This window comes from Hipposideros armiger, unplaced genomic scaffold (genome assembly GCF_001890085.2).
Source record: "Hipposideros armiger isolate ML-2016 unplaced genomic scaffold, ASM189008v1 scaffold_13, whole genome shotgun sequence".
NCBI classification, from domain to species: Eukaryota; Metazoa; Chordata; class Mammalia; order Chiroptera; family Hipposideridae; genus Hipposideros; species Hipposideros armiger.
Window position 1 is genome coordinate 2438382 of NW_017731363.1, and position 18292 is coordinate 2456673.

The 18292-nt window shown below is 40.1% G+C and overlaps 1 protein-coding gene across 8 annotated transcripts in view; it reads left to right on the forward strand.

The window, feature by feature from the left end:
- Nucleotides 1-18292, forward strand: part of REPS2 (RALBP1 associated Eps domain containing 2) — a 192654-nt gene that overhangs the window by 122142 nt on the left and 52220 nt on the right. For all 8 annotated transcript variants that reach the window (XM_019666628.1, XM_019666608.1, XM_019666638.1 and 5 more), the window contains one exon: nt 15893-15954. In XM_019666628.1, coding sequence (XP_019522173.1) covers nt 15893-15954 — 62 coding nt within the window. The remainder of the gene's footprint in view (nt 1-15892; nt 15955-18292) is intronic.

Here is an 18292-nt window from a genome sequence, read left to right on the forward strand (position 1 = left end):
AACTTGCCTACCATTATTTATCCAGGGTATCTCTATGACCAGTCTGCTGCCACCTCCTGGAAGGCAACTGAAATGACAAAACATTCCAGAGCATTCTTGAAAGCTCTGCTGTGTTCTGATTCCTCTTCAGTGCCCCTCCAACAATGAGGATTAGTTTTGGAGGACTTCCAAAGCCTCTCTCTATGTGAGATGTACAGGTGGGCAAAGTGTTGTGGTGAGGGCTCTGTCTTAGAAGGGGTGTGTGTTTATGGAGAGGTAAGCTGAGAATAGTTTCCTGGGTTTCCTACAGATGATTTCTTTCTGCACCTTGAGAAATAGGTAAAGTCCTTGGGAATAAGCGATGTTGTCAAGACCAAACTTACCTTTCACGTTCTTTCTCTAAAGGATGAATTTGGCCACACAGATGACTTTGACCTTATAGGGTGTCCATATTGTATCATTCCTGTGAGCACTACTTGTTCCCCTTTAAAATATAGTGGGATTAAAAAATCTAGTAGGATTATGGGAGTCCTGCCCCACCCCCAAACTTTTGGGTCTGCAGGGCACAGCCAGCCAAGGGTTCAGTTTGGTAGTCTAGACAGTTTTTTTTTAAATGGAACCTCTATTGAGTATATATATAACCCACATACTATAAAATTCACTCTTTTAAAGTATACAGTTAAGTAGCTTTTAGTATATTTATGGTGTTGTGTAACCACCAGCAGTATAGACTTTCAGAACATTTTCATCACCGCTCAAAACCCCTTCCCCATCTTTCCTCCCCCGACCCCCAGCCGTTGGCAACCACTAACCTGCTTTGTTTCTATGAATTTGCCTGTTCTGGACATTCCATGTTAATGGAATCATATGATATATGGTGTCTTGTACCTGGCTTCTTTCACTTAACATAATGTCTTCAAGGTTTATCCAGGTTGTAGCGTGTGTCAGTACTTCATTCCTTTTATGGATGAGTAATATTCCATTGTATGGACACGACACATTTTATCCATTTATCAGTCGATGGACATTTCCAGGGTATCTTTATGACCAGGGTATCTTTCCATCCATTTCCACTTTTTGGCTGTTATGAATAATGCTGCTGTGAATATTCATGCACAAGTATTTGTGTAAACATGTGTCCCTTTCTCTTGGGTATTTACAATACACGGGAGTGGAATTTCTGGCTCATATGGTAACTGTGTTGAACATGTTGAACTGCCAAACTGTTTTCCAAAGCAGCTGCACCAATTTGCCACGTCACTAGCAGTGAATGAAGATTACTATTTTCTCATATCCTTGAAACACTTGTTATTGCCTGTCCTTTTTCTTTTAGCCATCATAATAGGTATAAAGTGATATCTTATCATGGTTTTGATTTGCATTTTCTAATGACTGCTGATGTTGAACATCTTTTCATGTGCTTCTTGGCCATATTTATGTCATCTTTGGAGAAATGTCTATTCAGAATCTTTGCCCATTCTTAAATTGGGTTATTTGTCTTTTTATTGTTGAATTGTAAGCTCTCTTTATATATTCTGGATACAAGTCCCTTTTCAGATATATGATTTATAGATATTTTCTCTCATCTGGTGGGCTGTCCTTTCAACTTTTTTGATGTTGTTCTTTGAAGTGCAAACGTTTTTAATTTTGATGAAGTCCAGTGTATCCATTTTGGCTGCCACTGCAGTCATTTGTCTTTGACAGGCCAAGGAATGGCCTGTCCGTGCTTTCTAGACCTGAATCCTTGCTTTCAGGCCTGATCTTATTTGTGGTGGGGTCTGTCGTGAGAAACAACACTCAGAATTCATCGTGACAGCAAACGAGGTTTCCCTTGAGCTTCTCAGTAGTTGACAGATAAAAGGTGTTGGCTGCAGTGTAGTGTTACTTTGTCATGGGATTTGAAGTCTGAAAGGTCGTTCACACATAGAGAAGTATATTTGGGTTGTTGGGTTGGAGGAACATTTTCAGAGGTGAAAATGTAGTCCTGGTATTTCCAAGCTCGTCTGTGCCAGTATCCAGCGTGCTCATCTAGATACCTGCCAGTCCCAGTCTTTGGAAGGTGTGGTTGCCATGTGCTCTCTGTCCTTGTCTTTTGGCCTTTTCCTGTTTCTTTCTCTATAGGGATCCCCCCCCAATAAGTTATGTGAGAGTTTCTGTACCAGCACAATGCTGTAATTCGTTCCTGCAGAAGTCAGAAGCCTGGAGAAGTTTTACAAAGGCTCGCCAAGGTGAGGGGACAGCCAATCCTGCTGTTGGGCAGGGTGCATTCTCTTTTACATGCACCCTCCAGTTGTACAGCTAGCCCTGTCTGGCTGAGTCCTTTAAAGGGCGTGTGGGACGGAGCAGGACGAGTCTCTGGAGGATGTACTGGGAAATGTTAGTATACCCTTTATTTTTAAAATGCTTACAGAACTCATTTGAGTGATAGACACTTTCTTGTATATAAAATTCAAACGTTACAGGTCTGTCCCTTAAGCTCATCCTCGCTAAGCCCAGTGTCCTCCCCAGGGAATGTATTCCTGAGACAGTTTCTGGTGCATTTATGAATGTACATGTGTACCTGTGACATCAATTTCATGTTTTTTTTAATCTTTAACTGGTGTCACATTATACATGTTTCCCCCATGCTTTTTCAAACTACATTACTTCTTGGAGCTATATCCATGTCAGTACTGATAATTTTGTAATTATATCTGCTCTATACACTGGCTACTCTGTTAAAAACTGTATTATGGAAAATTTCAAATGTATGTAAAAGAGAAACCCCAGCCCCAGATTATTTTGAAGTAAATGCTAGATATTGTATAATTTCATACATAAATACTTTATATGTATCTCTAACAGATAGGGCCTTTAAAAAGCCTTAACTACTAAACCTTGATCATATGTAACAAAATGGACAATATTCCCTTAATATTATCTAGTATCTACCCCGTGTTCAGATTCCCTGAATTGTCTCAAGCATGTCTTCTTATAGTGGCTTTGTTCAAATCAGGATCCAAACAAGGCGTACGTGCACATTCTGTTTGTTTTGACATCTGTTAAGTCTCTTTTAATTGATAGGGTCCTCCTTTAATCCACCCCCAGCAGTCATTCATTCATTCATAAGATCAACCACCCTGCAGACAGTTCCGCATTCTGTATTTGGCTGGTTGTCTGTTCTCCCATCTCCTGTATTTCCTATACATTGGTAGGTAGATTTAGGCTTGATTATAATCAGACTCTCTTTTTGGCAAGAATCCTTCCTAGTGATGCTGTGTACTTCCTACTGCATTACATTAGGAAGTCCCTGCTGTCTGATGCCACTGTTTTGTGATGTTTGCTTGATCAGTGGGTTCATGAAGTATTAGCCTGATTCATCCATTATGATAAAGATCCCCAGCAGCCTTTTCACTAATGGTTTTGTCAGGTATTGATCACTGCCTACATCCAGCAGTGTGTTGGTAAATGTTTAACAAGTGGCCATTTGCCAATTTTGATGGTATAAACACTCCTGCCATGGCCAATTTCACTCTTACTGATGTGTCACTGAGTGTGGAGTTGGAACAGATGTGCACAGTTGGCTTTCACAAGCTGGTCTGAACTGTTTCCAGCAAACCACTGCTTAGATCCATTGTTTCATTGGTACTTGCAAAATGGTGAGACTCTGTTTTATTACCTTTATTAATTTTGACCATGGTTTATTTAACCGTTTTCTTATTGTTGGACATTCCACTTATGACTGTCACAAAACTTATGAGTTGAAGAATACCATAAAACGATATAATTCTCAATACACCACTGAAGTCCTCAAACGCATTTGAGTTTGTAGAATCATGCAAACTGAAATAGACTTCAGTAGTGATGACCAGGAAAAGTGTTGTATTCATGTAACCAGTACTGAGCACTTTATGTGTGCTTGGTACTGTGGAGAATTCTAAGAGGAATATGAACATGGCCCTGAATTCTGCCAGTCAGTTTACAGTTACATGTGAGAGGGTGCTGAGCTTGGGTGGCTTATAACTAGAATGAGCCGTGGATGTGTTGGGGGCGGGGGAGGGGCGTGTGCACAAGGCTGTTGAGCTAACCTTTGAAGGATGGATATGATTTTGGGAGTCAAATGCTGTTGATTTTTCTTTGATATTTGCTTTGGTTCACTTAATACCAGTTGGCCTGGGGAGCTACCATAGTAATCTGCAGTCTGGTTTGCTTGCTTCGTTCTTTCCTTCATGGAGCAACAGGATTAATTTTCTTTTTTTTTTTTTTAAGATTTTTATTGGCGAAGTGGAGGGATGGGAACAGTGCTGGGGAATTGGGGGAAGGGGAACAGACAAGTTGCTGTCCTTTTGTTCTTCAGTCTAGTTGTGGAGGACGTTGCTTCACTGGCCCAAGTTGGCACCATCATTGCGCTCTTCCCAGGTGAGGCAGATCAGTCGCCGGCCTCTGGGCGGCCGCTCACGGTGGCTGCTGGCCGCTCATGCTGGCTGCTGGCTACACACGGTAGCCCATGGCAACCCACTGCCACAGGGGCTGCAGCCCACGCCATCGCCGGCGACTCATGGCAGCCCAGCTCCAGGTTGAGCTGTTGTTTCAGCATCTTAGCTGTAGAGGGCAGTGTCACTGGCCCTCATATGTGGGATCCGAACCAGGGCCCTCTGGTGTCCCAAGCCAGTTCTTAACCAACGCGCCACTCAGCCGGCCCAGGATTAATTTTCTTAAACACAATTATGATGTCACTTCCCTACGCAGAACCCTTCAGGGCCTTCTATGTAAATACCAGCTTTCTTTGTCCTGACAACTGGACCCGACTCCATGAGAATCCATGAGTTCAGTAAGGGACGTAATACCATGGCCTGGCATGCCCTGGGAAAAGCATATTTCAGGAGTAAGTGCAGACCAGAGGTCTAATGTCTGCTGACAGCAAAAAGACTGGAGCGCAGGGGAGATGGATTTGTAACCTGTGTCCCTGGGAAGTCTTAGAACAGGTTATTGCAGTGCTAGATTTAATCCATATTGCAAAAAAAAGGTTGTGGAGTGCTTGAGAAACTTCAGTGTGGAGCAGTCATCACAATCTCATTTTGAAATGCTTAAGACTTAGCAGTTGTTCTGACTATATGTCACATTCTTAAAATTCATGATGGAAAAGTGACAGCTTCAAGATAATAGACTTTTTCTTTTTTTTAAATTAAATTTATTGGGGTGGCAATGGTTAGTAAAATTACCAGGTTTCAAATGTGCATTTCTGTACTACATCATCTGTATATCACATTGCGTGCTCACCACCCAGAGTCAGTTCTCCTTCCATCACCATATATTTGACCCCCCTTTACCCTCTTCTATCATCCTCCCTCCCTCCCCCCTTTCCCTCTGGTCACCACTAAACTGTTGTCTGTGTCTATGAGTTTTTGTTTCTTCGTTTGTCTTGTTCCTTTGTTGCTTTCAATTGTGTATCTCACATATCAGCGAAATCACATGGTTCTCGACTTTTTTGAATAGACTTTTTCCAGGTTGCCTCCCTGCCTTCCCTTCAGCGTGCACTATCCCCCCCGCCCTCACACACACACACACACACACACACACACACACACATACATACACAGCTTGTATTTCAAACCAACCTAAGGAGTTTAATAATAGTAAAATTAGGAGAAATGCATTTATATAAATGTAATATGAGAAATGCAACTTGAGTTTCCCAAGGTTAAATCTCCTGTGTTTTTGTTGCTTCGCTATGACTGGTTTTCCTCCTGGGAACTAGTTAACCCTTATCACATAGTCCATGGTGCAAGAAGAAAGAGTTATTGGGAAACGCTGGCAAATAAAGTCTAGAATCATAGAGTGTCAGTGCCAAAAGAGAACTGAAATGTCATCTGGGTCAACTTGCAGGTATTACAGGCGAGGAGCCTGAGATCCAGACAATGCAGTCGCTTTGTTCTCCATCAGAATACTTTGAAGCTAGGGAATCTTTGTTCAGACCTTTGTTGCAGCAGGTCTGTTATCAGAGAAAGCAGTGTATATTAATTTAACATGGCGGGGGCATGCATTATTTTTCTCTAGGTTATAACACTAATATCTAAAGTTAAAAGATACAGAATAAATATGGTGCCCTCTATATGCGAGAAACTGATACTGTTTTCCTGTGTTCTCTTCTTCGTGATTTACAGTGTTGGCCAGATTTCTGCGAGGCACTTCAGGGAGACAGGAAAGAAAATTTGCCTTCATAAATACTTGGAGATCTTAGGAATGTGTTTTTTTAATAATAAAAAAATTAGTATCAAAAAATTTAAATATATATGTATATTATATATATATAAAAGAAAAGGAATAGTATACTGAACCTCTGGTTTCAGCAATGGTAAACTATGGCCCTTCTTGTCTCATCCATATTCTTCCTCCCGTATGATTAATTATACTTCTTTCCACCCTTAGCTTTAAAAAATGATCGAGTTATAATTTGCAGGCCATAAAGTTCATCCATTTTAAGCATACAACTCAGTGATTTCTAGTAAATTTACCAAATTGTGCTACTGTCACCATAATACAGTTTTAGACATTTTCAGCACCCCAATAATATCCCTTATGCCTTTCCACAGTTAATTCCCATGCCCGCCAACCACTGATCTACTTTATGTTTCTATAGAGTTGTCTTTTCTGAACATTTTATATAAATAGACTCATACAGTATGGGACCTTTTATGCCTGGCTTCCTTTACTTTGTATAACATTTTTGAGGTTCATCCATGTTGTAGCATGTGTCAGCATTCCTTTTTATTGCTTAATAGCATTCGTTGTATGGCTGTACCACACTGTGTCTATCCATTCTTCAGTTTTATAGACATCTGAGTTGTTTCTACTTTTTGCTTGTTATGCACAATGCCGCTGTGAACATTTCAATACAAGTCTTGGTATATTCATGTTTTAATTTCTTGTGGGTACACAGCTAGGAGGAGAATTGCTGGGTATATGGTAAATTTATGATTAACTTGATAAAAAAAAAACTGCCAAACTGTTTTCTAAAGTGTGTACCATTTTACATTCCCACAAGCAATGTGTGAGGATTACTGTTTTTCACATCTTCACCAACATTGATTATGTTTTTTATTATGGCTATCCTAGTAGGTGTGAAGTGGTATATTTTGTTGTGGTTTTGATTTTCATTTTCCTGGTGACTAATGATGCTGAATATCTTTGCATGTGCTTATTAGTGATTCCTATAGCTTCTTTGGTGAACTGTCTACTTAAATTATTTGCCCATTTTTTAATTGGGCATTTGTCTTCTTAATGTTGAGTTGTGTATCCTGGAGTTCTTTGTATCTTCCAGATACAAGTCCTTTATCAGATATGTGATTTGCAAATATTTTTTCCCAGTTCGTGCCTTGTCTTTTTATTTTCTTTCCTTTTTTTTTTTTTTAAAGATTTTATTGGGGAGTTGGGGGAGGGAAACAGCACTGGGAAATCAGGGGAAGGGAAACAGACAAGTTGCTGTCCTTTTGTTCTTCGGTCTAGTTATGGAGGACGTCGCTTCCCTGGCCCATGTTGGTATTATCATTGCACTCTTTCCAGATGAGGCAGATCGGTCGCCGGCCTCTGGACGGCCACTCACAGCAGCTCTTGGCAGCTCACACTGGCTGTTGGCTGCTCACGCTGACTGCTGGCCACACACGGTAGCTTATGGCAGCCCACTGCAGCAGGGGCTGCAGCCTACGCCGTCGCCTTTGACTCATGGCAGCTGAGCTCCAGGTGGAACGGTTGCTCACCATCTTAGCTGTAGAGGGCAGTGTCACTGGCTCTCATGTGGGATCCGAACCAGGGCCCTGCTGCTCAGAGCTGGCGTCCCAAGCCAGCTCTTAACCAACGCACCACTAGGCAGGCCCTCTTTTTATTTTCTTAATGGTGTCTTTTGAAGCCCCAAAGCTTTGAATTTTGATGAAGTGCAGTTTATCAGTTCTTTCCTGTTTTGATTGTGCTTTTGGTATCAGATCTAAGAAATTTTTGCCTAACCCAAGGTCTTGAATATTTTCTCCTAAAAGTTTTGTAATTTTAGCTCTCACATTCATGTCTCTAATCCATTTTGGTTAATTCTTGTGTATACTGCGAGGTAAGGGTCTAAGTTCATCTATTTGTATGTGGAATGCAGTTGTCTCAGCACTGTTTGTTCAAAAATACTCTCCTATCCCTATTGAATTGCCTTGACAGCTTTGTTGAAAATCGCTTGACTGTAAATATAAGGGTTTATTTCTGGACTCCACTCTGTCCCATTGGTCTATATGTCCTTATGTCTGTACTGCAGTGAATTTTACATCCAGGGAGTAAGATATAGTCTTGTGAAGAGGTGATCACATGAATCAGAAGGCTAAATATTTGCTACAGTGGCAGATAGTGTTTAGCATCTTATTTATCCAACTTGAGTGGTGTGTAGCATATTTAGAAGCATTTTTTTTAGTTCCTTAAAATTGCAGTACTTTCTTGCTTTGCAGCCTTCTGACATGCTTATTCCCTGGATATAGTCTAACCTCCTGTTCAGCTGCTTTTCCCCATCTCAGTGCCCCTTTCTGTTCTTTACCTCTCTCTGTCCTATAGACACAAAACGTGATACTACTGATGGCTGCATGAAAGTAGCCTTGTGACCTTGGCGACATCATTTTACTTTTCCAGGCCTTCAGTTTCTCATCTGCAAAGTGCAAACTGAATTTGATCTTATTACTTTTCCAAACTCAGTCATTAACATTTTTCCTGTTGAACATTTCTAAGGCATGTGTAAGTTCATCTCTTTTAACTGGTGAGAAAAATTGTTGTGTTTAATAGAGAATTGAATGAGCTTGTATTTGGGGGGATACGTGGGGCATCATCAGGGGATCGAGGCAGGTATTGTTGGAAAGGCAGTCTTGGCAAACATTTTATCATGTACCTAGGTGTATATGACATATGAAGCCATCACTGTGTGTAACTGGGTGATCAGGGGATAGGCATAGGCTTGCACATGCTTTTGTGATTAGAAAGGAGAGAACGAAAGAATGATTTCTATTACAAAGAAATAGCCATTTTTATGAACTTGCCAAGAAGAGGAATGGTCCTTACTGATGAAATTCTTGAAGCTTTGCATATGGCTAACTCTCTACTTGATTGATACTTAAAAGTGTAGGTCCCACTGGCAACATTTTCCATCCTTTAAGTGTTTTTTTTTCCTTTGGTATTTGAATGCTTTTATTTTCTTCATAAAATATTCCAAAGTGGGGGGATGGGAGCCCTTTTCCACAGCTGAAGTTATTCCAAGTTTCACTCCCCTGAAGAATCGGCTTTCTGTTCCTTGAAGCTTTCAGTTGCCACATCTGCTGCTTTATTTCCACTCAGTAAGTTGGAACATGTTTTCATTTAGTCATTGATTTGAGGCTTTGTAAAAATCTGAAGGAAATTAGTTAAATAGACAGTAATATCTGTGAATAATACTTTGCCTGGAAATTTCTAAGCGTAATGAAGTCAGAGGATAAAAAATTTTTAGAGGTTAGACTTTTGGATGAAGATACCAAGAAGCTGAAGCGATTTAGCGGATCAGTGTCAGAAAATACACATCTTTCAACAGATTTAATAAACACTGGAAATTATTACTGTGTTTTCTGAATTTAGGATTAAATGGCAGTTTCTTTCATGAACTTTTTAATTCGTTTTTCAGGATTTGGGTATTCATTATTTTCTCTATGATTACACTTAAAAAACGTTTTGATTTGACAAAGCCTTGCTGATATCTGGTGTTCCACCTTATTAACTGTAAGCCTTCAGAAATAAACCTGCCGTTGCTTCACAAGAGTGTTAGCTTTTAATGCCGGCCGAAAAAGTGTTCTCCCTTCTCTTCTTTCCTTCTCGTTACTTCTGGGAAAGCACTGTTATTAACAGGTGCATTCTCATCTTTTGCATGTATATACTAGGTTATTCAGCCCAAGTATTTTTTCAGTTTCACTTTGCATGAAGGTGTACTTTTTATTTTTTAAAAAATGGATTAGAACATGCTGGATAAAATATTTGCATCTAATTTAAGGTCAGGAATGGACCAAAAATATTGTAAGAGGAGATTTTTTACTAGATTCAGTTCCAATTATTTGCTCACTGTGTGAGCACTTACTAAACACAAAGCATTGTGTTTAGGTGTTATGGGAGACAAAAAACAATGAATCAGACATAAAGTCGGTAGAAAGAAGCTAGATTAATGTCTCTTGCCATTAAAGGAAATGAACACGGAATCATAAACACATGGAAGAGATTTTTCAGCAGCATCCAAACAAGGAATGATACATGAGCTAAAGGCATTTTTTTTTAATTTGGAAAGAGTGGCAGCTAAGGGAAGACCTGAGGCTTTGGGAGCACTCTCAACTGCCTGCCTGCCTCCCTCCAGAAGTCATGTGTCTGAGTGGGCAAGTCTTGAGATTTCTTACTGATACTCTAAGTCTGGAGGGAAGTGAAGTGAGTAGTTACTCTTAGTTTTCCCTTCTCTTGACTGGGAGTCAGTGGACATGAATTCTGGAAAGAGAGGGAAGAAGCTGGTTGCCTTGGAGTGAATAATCAACTTGTTTTCTTTCTATTGTACTTGACCTCTAATAAACTGTAGACCCCTTCAATTTTCCAAAGTTGTTATGAAATTCTGGCACATCAGGTATTAGTTTCATCTTTGTGAAGAAATCTGAAGTGATACTCTTTCTATGTGTGTTACATAGTTTTTATCGTGGCATCTCCCTACACTGTCTTCCAAGGATTTCCTCCCTCTTTTTCCCATGTTGGATCTCCTTTAGCCTATGCGTATATCCATGTACTCGTATTGCTCTTTTTTGGTTTACTGTTGTTTTGGTAGAGAACATCCTTGAGAAGCTTTCTTGGAAAGGGTGCATAGACCTCAATTTAAGACCCTGAATGTCTAAAAACATCTTTAATTGTTTAAACATCTTTAAACTAGCAGCCATCGTGCAGGCTGTTAGTTTAGGTATACAATCATCAGTTGGAAATAAGTTTTCAGAATTTTGATGGCATTGCTCCAATGAATTCTAGCTTCTGATGGTATGTTAAGAAGCGTAAATCCATTTGGACTCCTGATCATTTGTGTGTGGCTTACTCTTCTCTCCCACCCTCTGCTGGAAACTTGTACAATCTTTTAACTATAGTATTGAAAAATTTTGTGTTGATGTGCCTTGCCATGGATCTGTTATTTTACCCCATTTTCCTGGATACTTAGTGGGCTTTCTAAATTTAGAAACTCATATTCTTTATTTCTGGGAAGTTTTCTTGAACTATTTAATTGATTTCTACCCAGGCCCTGAAGTATTTCAACAGATAAAGTTCTGAGGAATATGTGTTCAGAGTCGGAGGCTGCCACACACTCTAGGAAATGGAACACAATAAAAGAGAGCCAACAGAAGTAACAAAACAGTAGAAAATTCAAAGCCATCAGATTATGGAATTATCAGGCACAGATTGTTACATAAATATGTTTAATATGTTGGAAGAAAAGGAGATGAATAAGATGAGTAAGTAGTCAAGAAATTAGAAAAATTAAAAAGTCATTTTGAAAAAAGACCAAATGGAACATCTAGAGATGAAAAATTTAGTAATGGAAATAAACTCAAAGACTGGATTAACAGGACATTAATTACAGTTGAAGATGGGAGTTGGGTAATTGGATAATAGATCTTAGAAAATTATCCAGAATGCAGCACAGTTAAACAAATAGCTCCCAAAGGAAAGTTGAGAGAAAATGGTGGGAAGACAATATTTTAAGAATCCCTGGGAATTTCTCAACGTTAATAGGCTGCCACTTGGTTCTAAAATTCCAGTGAAGCTCAGCAGGTTATGCAAGAAAAAGAGAATGAAGAAATACGCATGCAGACACAGTGTAAAGTTTGGTGCTACAAAGCACCAAAACCAGAGACCTTAAAAGCAACCAGAGAGAAGATAGACTACCTACTAAAAAACAGTGATTCTGAAACCCATGTAACTTTACTAACCATCGTCACCCCAATAAACTTTAATTACAAAACAACAACAACAACAGTGATTCTATTGATACCTGATTTCTCAATAGCAATAATGGAAGCCAGAAGACAGTGAAATGTTATTTTCAATGTGCTGGGAGAAAATTGCTGTCAGTCTAGAATTCTATACCCAGTGAAAACATCTTTCAAGAATGAGGGCAAAATAAAGGCTTTCCAGTCAAACAAACGGACTAAGCTTGCTACTAATAGACTCTCAATTAAGGAAATTCTAAAGAATGAACTTCAAACAGAAGGTAACATCATAAAGAAATTGTAATGGAAATTAGGAAAAATTTTAAAACGGAATGGTATCACATAGTAGAACCTATGAGATTCTATTAAAGAGATACTTTGGAAGAAAATTTATACCCTAAATGCTTATGTTAGAAAAGAAGAAAAACTGGAAATTAATGAGCTAAGCAACCAATTTAAGCTAGAAAAAGAACAATAGGATAAGCCTAAAGAAAGTAAAGGGGAGGAGATGACAGACATTAATGAAACAGAAAGCAAGCATACAATATAGAGGCTCAAAAAAGTTCAAAGTTTTTTTTTTAAGATTTTATTGGGGAATTGGGGGGAGGGGAACAGTGCTGGGGAATCGGGCAAGGGGAACAGACAAGTTGCTGTCCTTTTGTTCTTCGGTCTAGTTGTGGAGGACATCGCTTCACTGGCCCATGTTGGTATTATCATTGCGCTCTTCCCGGGTGAGGCAGATCGGTTGCCAGCCTCTGGACGGCCGCTCACGGTGCCTCTTGGCAGCTCACACCAGCTGCTGGCTGCTCACGCTGGCTGCCAGCCACAAACGGTAGCTTACAGCAGCCCACTGCAGCAGGGACTGCAGCCTACGCCACCGCCGGCGACCCACGGCAGCCCAGCTCCAGGTTGAGCTGTTGTTCACCATCTTAGCTGTAGAAGGCAGTGTCACTGGCCCTCATGTGGGATCCGAACCGGGGCCCTGCTGTACAGAGATGGCATCCCAAGCCAGCTCTTAACCAACGCGCCACTCGGCCATCCCTGTTTTGTTTTGTTTTGTTTTGTTTTTGAAAAGAGTAATAAAACTGACAAATGTCAGGTGAGATTAATGAAGAAAAACTAGAGTGATGACACAAATAGTATTAGGAATGGAAAAAGAAAATCACATATGCAGAGATGAAGATGATAAAGGGGGTATGAACACCTTTATGGCAATAAATGTGAACATTTAGACAAAATGAAGAAATGCCTAGAAAAATATCGAAACTTACTTAAGAATTAGAAACTTTGAATAATCCTATAACAATTAAAGAAGTGAAATAATGAGAAATCTTGTTTCAAAGAAAACTCCAGGCCCAGATAGTTGTGCCTTGAAGCTTTACCTGACATTCAACAACAACCAGAGATTTCCAATCTTACATAACCTATTCCAGAGTCTAGACAGGGGACATTCTCCAGCTGAATCAAGCAGAACAGAGGACCAGATGAGAAAGGAAACTCACTTGTCAGTCTTACTGATGAATATAGTTGCAAAAACCCTAAACAAAATATTACTACCTAAACCTAGCAGATATAAAAACCCAACCAAGTTGGGATTATCCTAGGTCTGCAAAGGTGTTTTAATATAAAAAAATTCATAATGTAGCATATTAATTATAAGGAAAAAAATCATACCACCGTCTCAATGGATGGACATGCAGCTTTGGTTAAAAAATTCAACAATAAATTATGATAAAAAATCTCAAAATAAAAATAGATGGGAAATTTCATAATTCATTAAAGGGTATCTACAACAAGCCTACAGCAAATACCATACTTAATGGTGATATAGTGAAAGCCTTACCGTTAAGATCAAGAAAAGACAAGAATGCCCTTATCACCATTATAATTCAACTTTACATTAGATGTTTTAGCCAGGTAAGATCAAAACCAAAAAAAAATAGATGAAGGTACTGAAAAGAGGAAACAAAACTGCCGTTAATATTTGTAGGTTATATAATTTTATGCAAAAGTATATTCAGAAACACCCTCACATCATGTTTTACAAAAATAGGACATTTGTTTTTTAAAATTAAATAAGAGTGAAATGAGATTATGCGTAGACATGAATCTGGATGTAGGTCCTGTTTCTAGTAACTCTCAGGGCAGTAAGCAGGGACAGCCACGTTTGTTTCCTGTCTCTCAGGAATCACTGTCTTTTGTTGCCTGGTTTCCTACTGTCTTGAAAACTGTTGTTTTATATGTTTTGTTCTAGGGCCTTCAACTGTTGTTTTATATAAAAAACCATATGTTTGTTTTGGGCTATTTCAAATAGGAGGGTAAATCTGGTCTCTGTTACTCCATCTTGGCTGGAAGCAGAAGTCAGTTTAATTACATGGCTTATTTCTTAGTCTTCTTTTGTTAAAAAAGGGTTCTTTTAGCAAACACTTTATCCTAGTGCAAGGCTTTTCCCTTAAAAGCATGAGTAGATTTTTGTTTTTCATTTGTATTTTCAAAGTAACTGGTAGTTTAAAGGCCCAGTCCATAAGGACCTATGGAGTAGGGGCCCTGAGATGGATAGTTCCTGTGGCTTTTGTCATTCTCTGCTGTTATGTGCTTTGTTATCAAAGACGGTTCAAGGTCTCACCACCTCTGGAGTTTTGACCCTGTGATGTATTTCACACATTTTAACGAAAGAGAGATTGAGAGAAATCATTGATGGGTCCACATGGTTGTATCATATCCATGCATTGGCACAGAATGAAAATCTCTATGAAATTACCTTTGTGGAAAGCCCCAAACTCCATCTTCTAGCTTGTCTGATCTAGCTAGGTCAAATCAAAAGTGATCTGTAGGAACTTCTATGTTCTTGACACATTGCTATGATTTATTTTTGAGGCACAGAAATTTGTCTAAATATTAGTACACATATTATAGAGTTGCAAAAAAAATACGTATAGTTATATAGAGCACCATTTGCTTTTGTAAGAAGTTTATTAAGGATGTGGTTTAATTTCCCAGTATGTGATAATAAACTTATTTCTTTGTGATTATGAGCTTTGTTTATAATTCAATAGCAAATGTTTATTTTCCTTAAGTTACAATTCAGACATTCTTGGCATAACTAAATTTTCTCTGTGTCTTACAAAATTAAAAAAAATTAGACTTGAAACTTTCTTTCAAAAGATCTTTCAAATGGGGCCAGATTATTTTAGAAACAGATTTACTCATCCATGGTAATAAGGATGAGGGAGAGAAAAGGAAATTGAGATCTTGGACGAATCCCTAACTATCATTTTAGTCCATCACTTTCAGCCTCCCCTGCTCCTCTCAGACCCACTCACTCGGCAGTAGAGCTGCCTCGTTGGGACCCTCACTCTGCAGCCTGCTTGCTAGGCTAATGAGCAGTGCAATGGCCGAGAGCTGGGGAGCAATAGAGAAGCCAAAGGACCTAGATTATTTGAAATTAAAAAATTAACAGCAGAATAATGAGGAATCGACTGCCTTTCCTGTGCTGGGTTCCAGTCTTTTGATCAAAGGGTGTCTTTTCCTTATCATTTTACACTGTCTTTTTCAAAGTAATTTTAAAAATTATTTTTCAGTTACAGTTGACATTCAATATCATTTTATATTGGCTTCAGGTGTACAGCCTCGTGGTTAGACATTTATGTAATTTACAAAGTGATCCCTCCAATTAGTCTAGGGAATATAGTCAATAGTAATGTAGTAACTATGTATAGTCTCATTTTACAGTCTTAATCACAGTAGCCTATGTAAATAGTTGGATTTTGGGTAGGACGAAAATGAAAACTGGATTAGAAAAAGCATGTACTCGCTTGTTTTTTTATTAAGCCTTCAGATGGATTTTAAAAACTTAAACATGTTAAATGCTATTGCTGTCCTAGTTAACAAATGGAAGGGCATTTTCTTTTATGGTGGTCCTGAACAGTGTGTGTTTTTCTTTTCAGCTACTAAGTCTGGATTGTTACCACCACCACCGGCGCTCCCTCCGAGACCTTGTCCATCACAGGTAGGAGGCAGATGTTGATTTCTGTACACTGTTGGGTTGTCCTTTCATGGTGCTTCCTTTGCGAGGGCCGATCGCCACAGAACTGGATGGTCAGATTCCTAAGATGGCATCTGGCTGAAGAGAGCAGAGAGTGCTTAAATTTCTTCTTATCCAGCCAGCACCTCCCCTCCCTCCCCCAAACCTCATGTGGAAAAGGGAAAGTCCCCTCAATAAGCAACCAAGCAAATGTGTCCTAGTTCACGCTTGGCTATACAGGGTTACATATAGTTTTCATCCAGAGAAAGGAGGGGTAAAAGGTGGTCCTCTCCAATTGGGGGCGGGGCATGGTTTTTTTGTATAGCATATGCAGTCTGGGTGCCTATATTTTCATCAGTATTTTAGGAGCTGATTTATTCTGCATAAACTAAAAATAAATGGCCATCAACCTGTGGTTAGTGCTGCGGTTTGGGCCCACGACACTTTCTTTAGGAGGGTATCTTCCCTGGGAACAGTAAGGTATAACAGCAGGAGCTGGGAGAGCGTGTCACCAAAGCCTGTCTCCCGTGTGAATTTCTTCTGCCTTATTGGCATGTGCTACTCTGGCTTATTCATCAACACTCTTTGTAGAGCTGAAAATGGGTAGCAAGCACCCAATCTGGAGTGTGGTAAAGGGTGCTCCAGGCCCTGCCTTTCATTAACTGCTGCTGGAGAAACTTTTCATCATTAAAAACCCTGTCTGACTTTTGGTAGAAAATATTGGGCAGTTTCTCGATAAACAGTCCCAGTTTTTACCTCATTGCTCTGGGCGGTGCAGAGCATACCCTCTCACATGGAGCATCTTAGGACTTGCTGAGTCACTGAAACCACTTTTAACATTTGCTTGTCCTTTTTTGAGAGAATTAGGTTGTCTTTAGCATCCACTCAAACTTGAGATGCAAATACCATGAGGTCCTGGCTTCCTGCTTCAGTTTGATGGGTAAAAGCCCCCTTCTTTCTGCCCATGTACCTTTTCTAGTACTCCAGCATTGCCTTTAAGAGATTATTGGTTAATCAATCAACAGGTATTTATTGAGGCCCTGCGATATATCTAATGCCAAACTTTAGTTCCATCCTGAGACTTTCCCTGGTCATCATTTCTGCTCATTTGATCATTGGCTCTGTTTATTGAGCATCCACAATAGACCAGGAATTGTGCTAAGTGCTTTCAATGCATTATCTATTATCTATTAAGTAGGTACTAATATAATCCTTTTTTTACAGATGAGGAAATTGAAGCATACAGGGGTTAAGCCAGTCTCCCAAGGTGACATAGCTAGTAACTAGTAGAGCCAGCTCCCAACCTATGGTCCATCTCCTTAGGGTCCCTCCTCTCCCCATCACTGGAGTCAGAGTGTCTGTGTATACAGGAAGACAGTGATCCGTTGCTCTGGCAATTGAGGCTTTTACCACGTCCCCTAAGGAGGACCTAGATGAGAGGAGGCTCCGGATTTGCACTAACAGCAAACCTGGACTTTGTCACAACAAAATGAGTGGGCATTCTGCCAGCTGCTGCTTTCAAAGTGGGGCTTGGGAGCCACCTGGATGAATGAGTGGAAGACCTGCCTGAAAGGGCTTTTGTGGCCAACCTCCTTATCTTTCCCCTGCTGTGCAAGTGCCAACGCTTACTTCCTGGTCGGGAAATGCTGCGATCAGCAGGCCTAATCTGAGCTGCTTCAGGTGGGCTTCCTGCCTGCTTTGGGGCTTGAGGATCTGACAGGGCCCTGGGAATTCTCAAGTCACTGTTAGCAAACCAGACTGCTGCTTTGTCTGCTAGACTTCCCATCACAATGTGAACAGGGAGCCTCAGCTGCCAAACTCTGGCGATCTCAGACTACAGAGACAGGTGTGTAAGAAATGCAGGCAGAACTAATAAAAAAACAAAGAAATAAATGCAGGCAGAAAGCCCCCATGCCACTTCCCACCCCCACTGCCCCCCTTTCACCCACCGTAAGTGGGACACACATATTGAAAAGAGGAAGTCCTGGGTGATAGACACATGCTTCCCTTTGGTCTTTGTGCAGTGTCCCATTCTGAGTGTTGGCCCCAGGAAAAGCTCACCTAACCACCTGTCTGGGGCACCTGTAGGTGCTTGTCTTCTCCACTCTACTTGTGATAAAACCGTCTTCTGGGAGATATTCTGAGGGCTCTGTGCTGAGACACATTTGCAGGCTGCTGCCTCTGTACCCGCTTTGGGAGAGTCCCAGGGCATATGAGCCCATGAAAGGCTTTGAAGTCCCACAGTAAAGAAACCCGGTCAATTTTGTTAAAGCTGGCAATTTCCTAGCTTGTGTGACCATTCATTTCTTTATTTATAAAATAC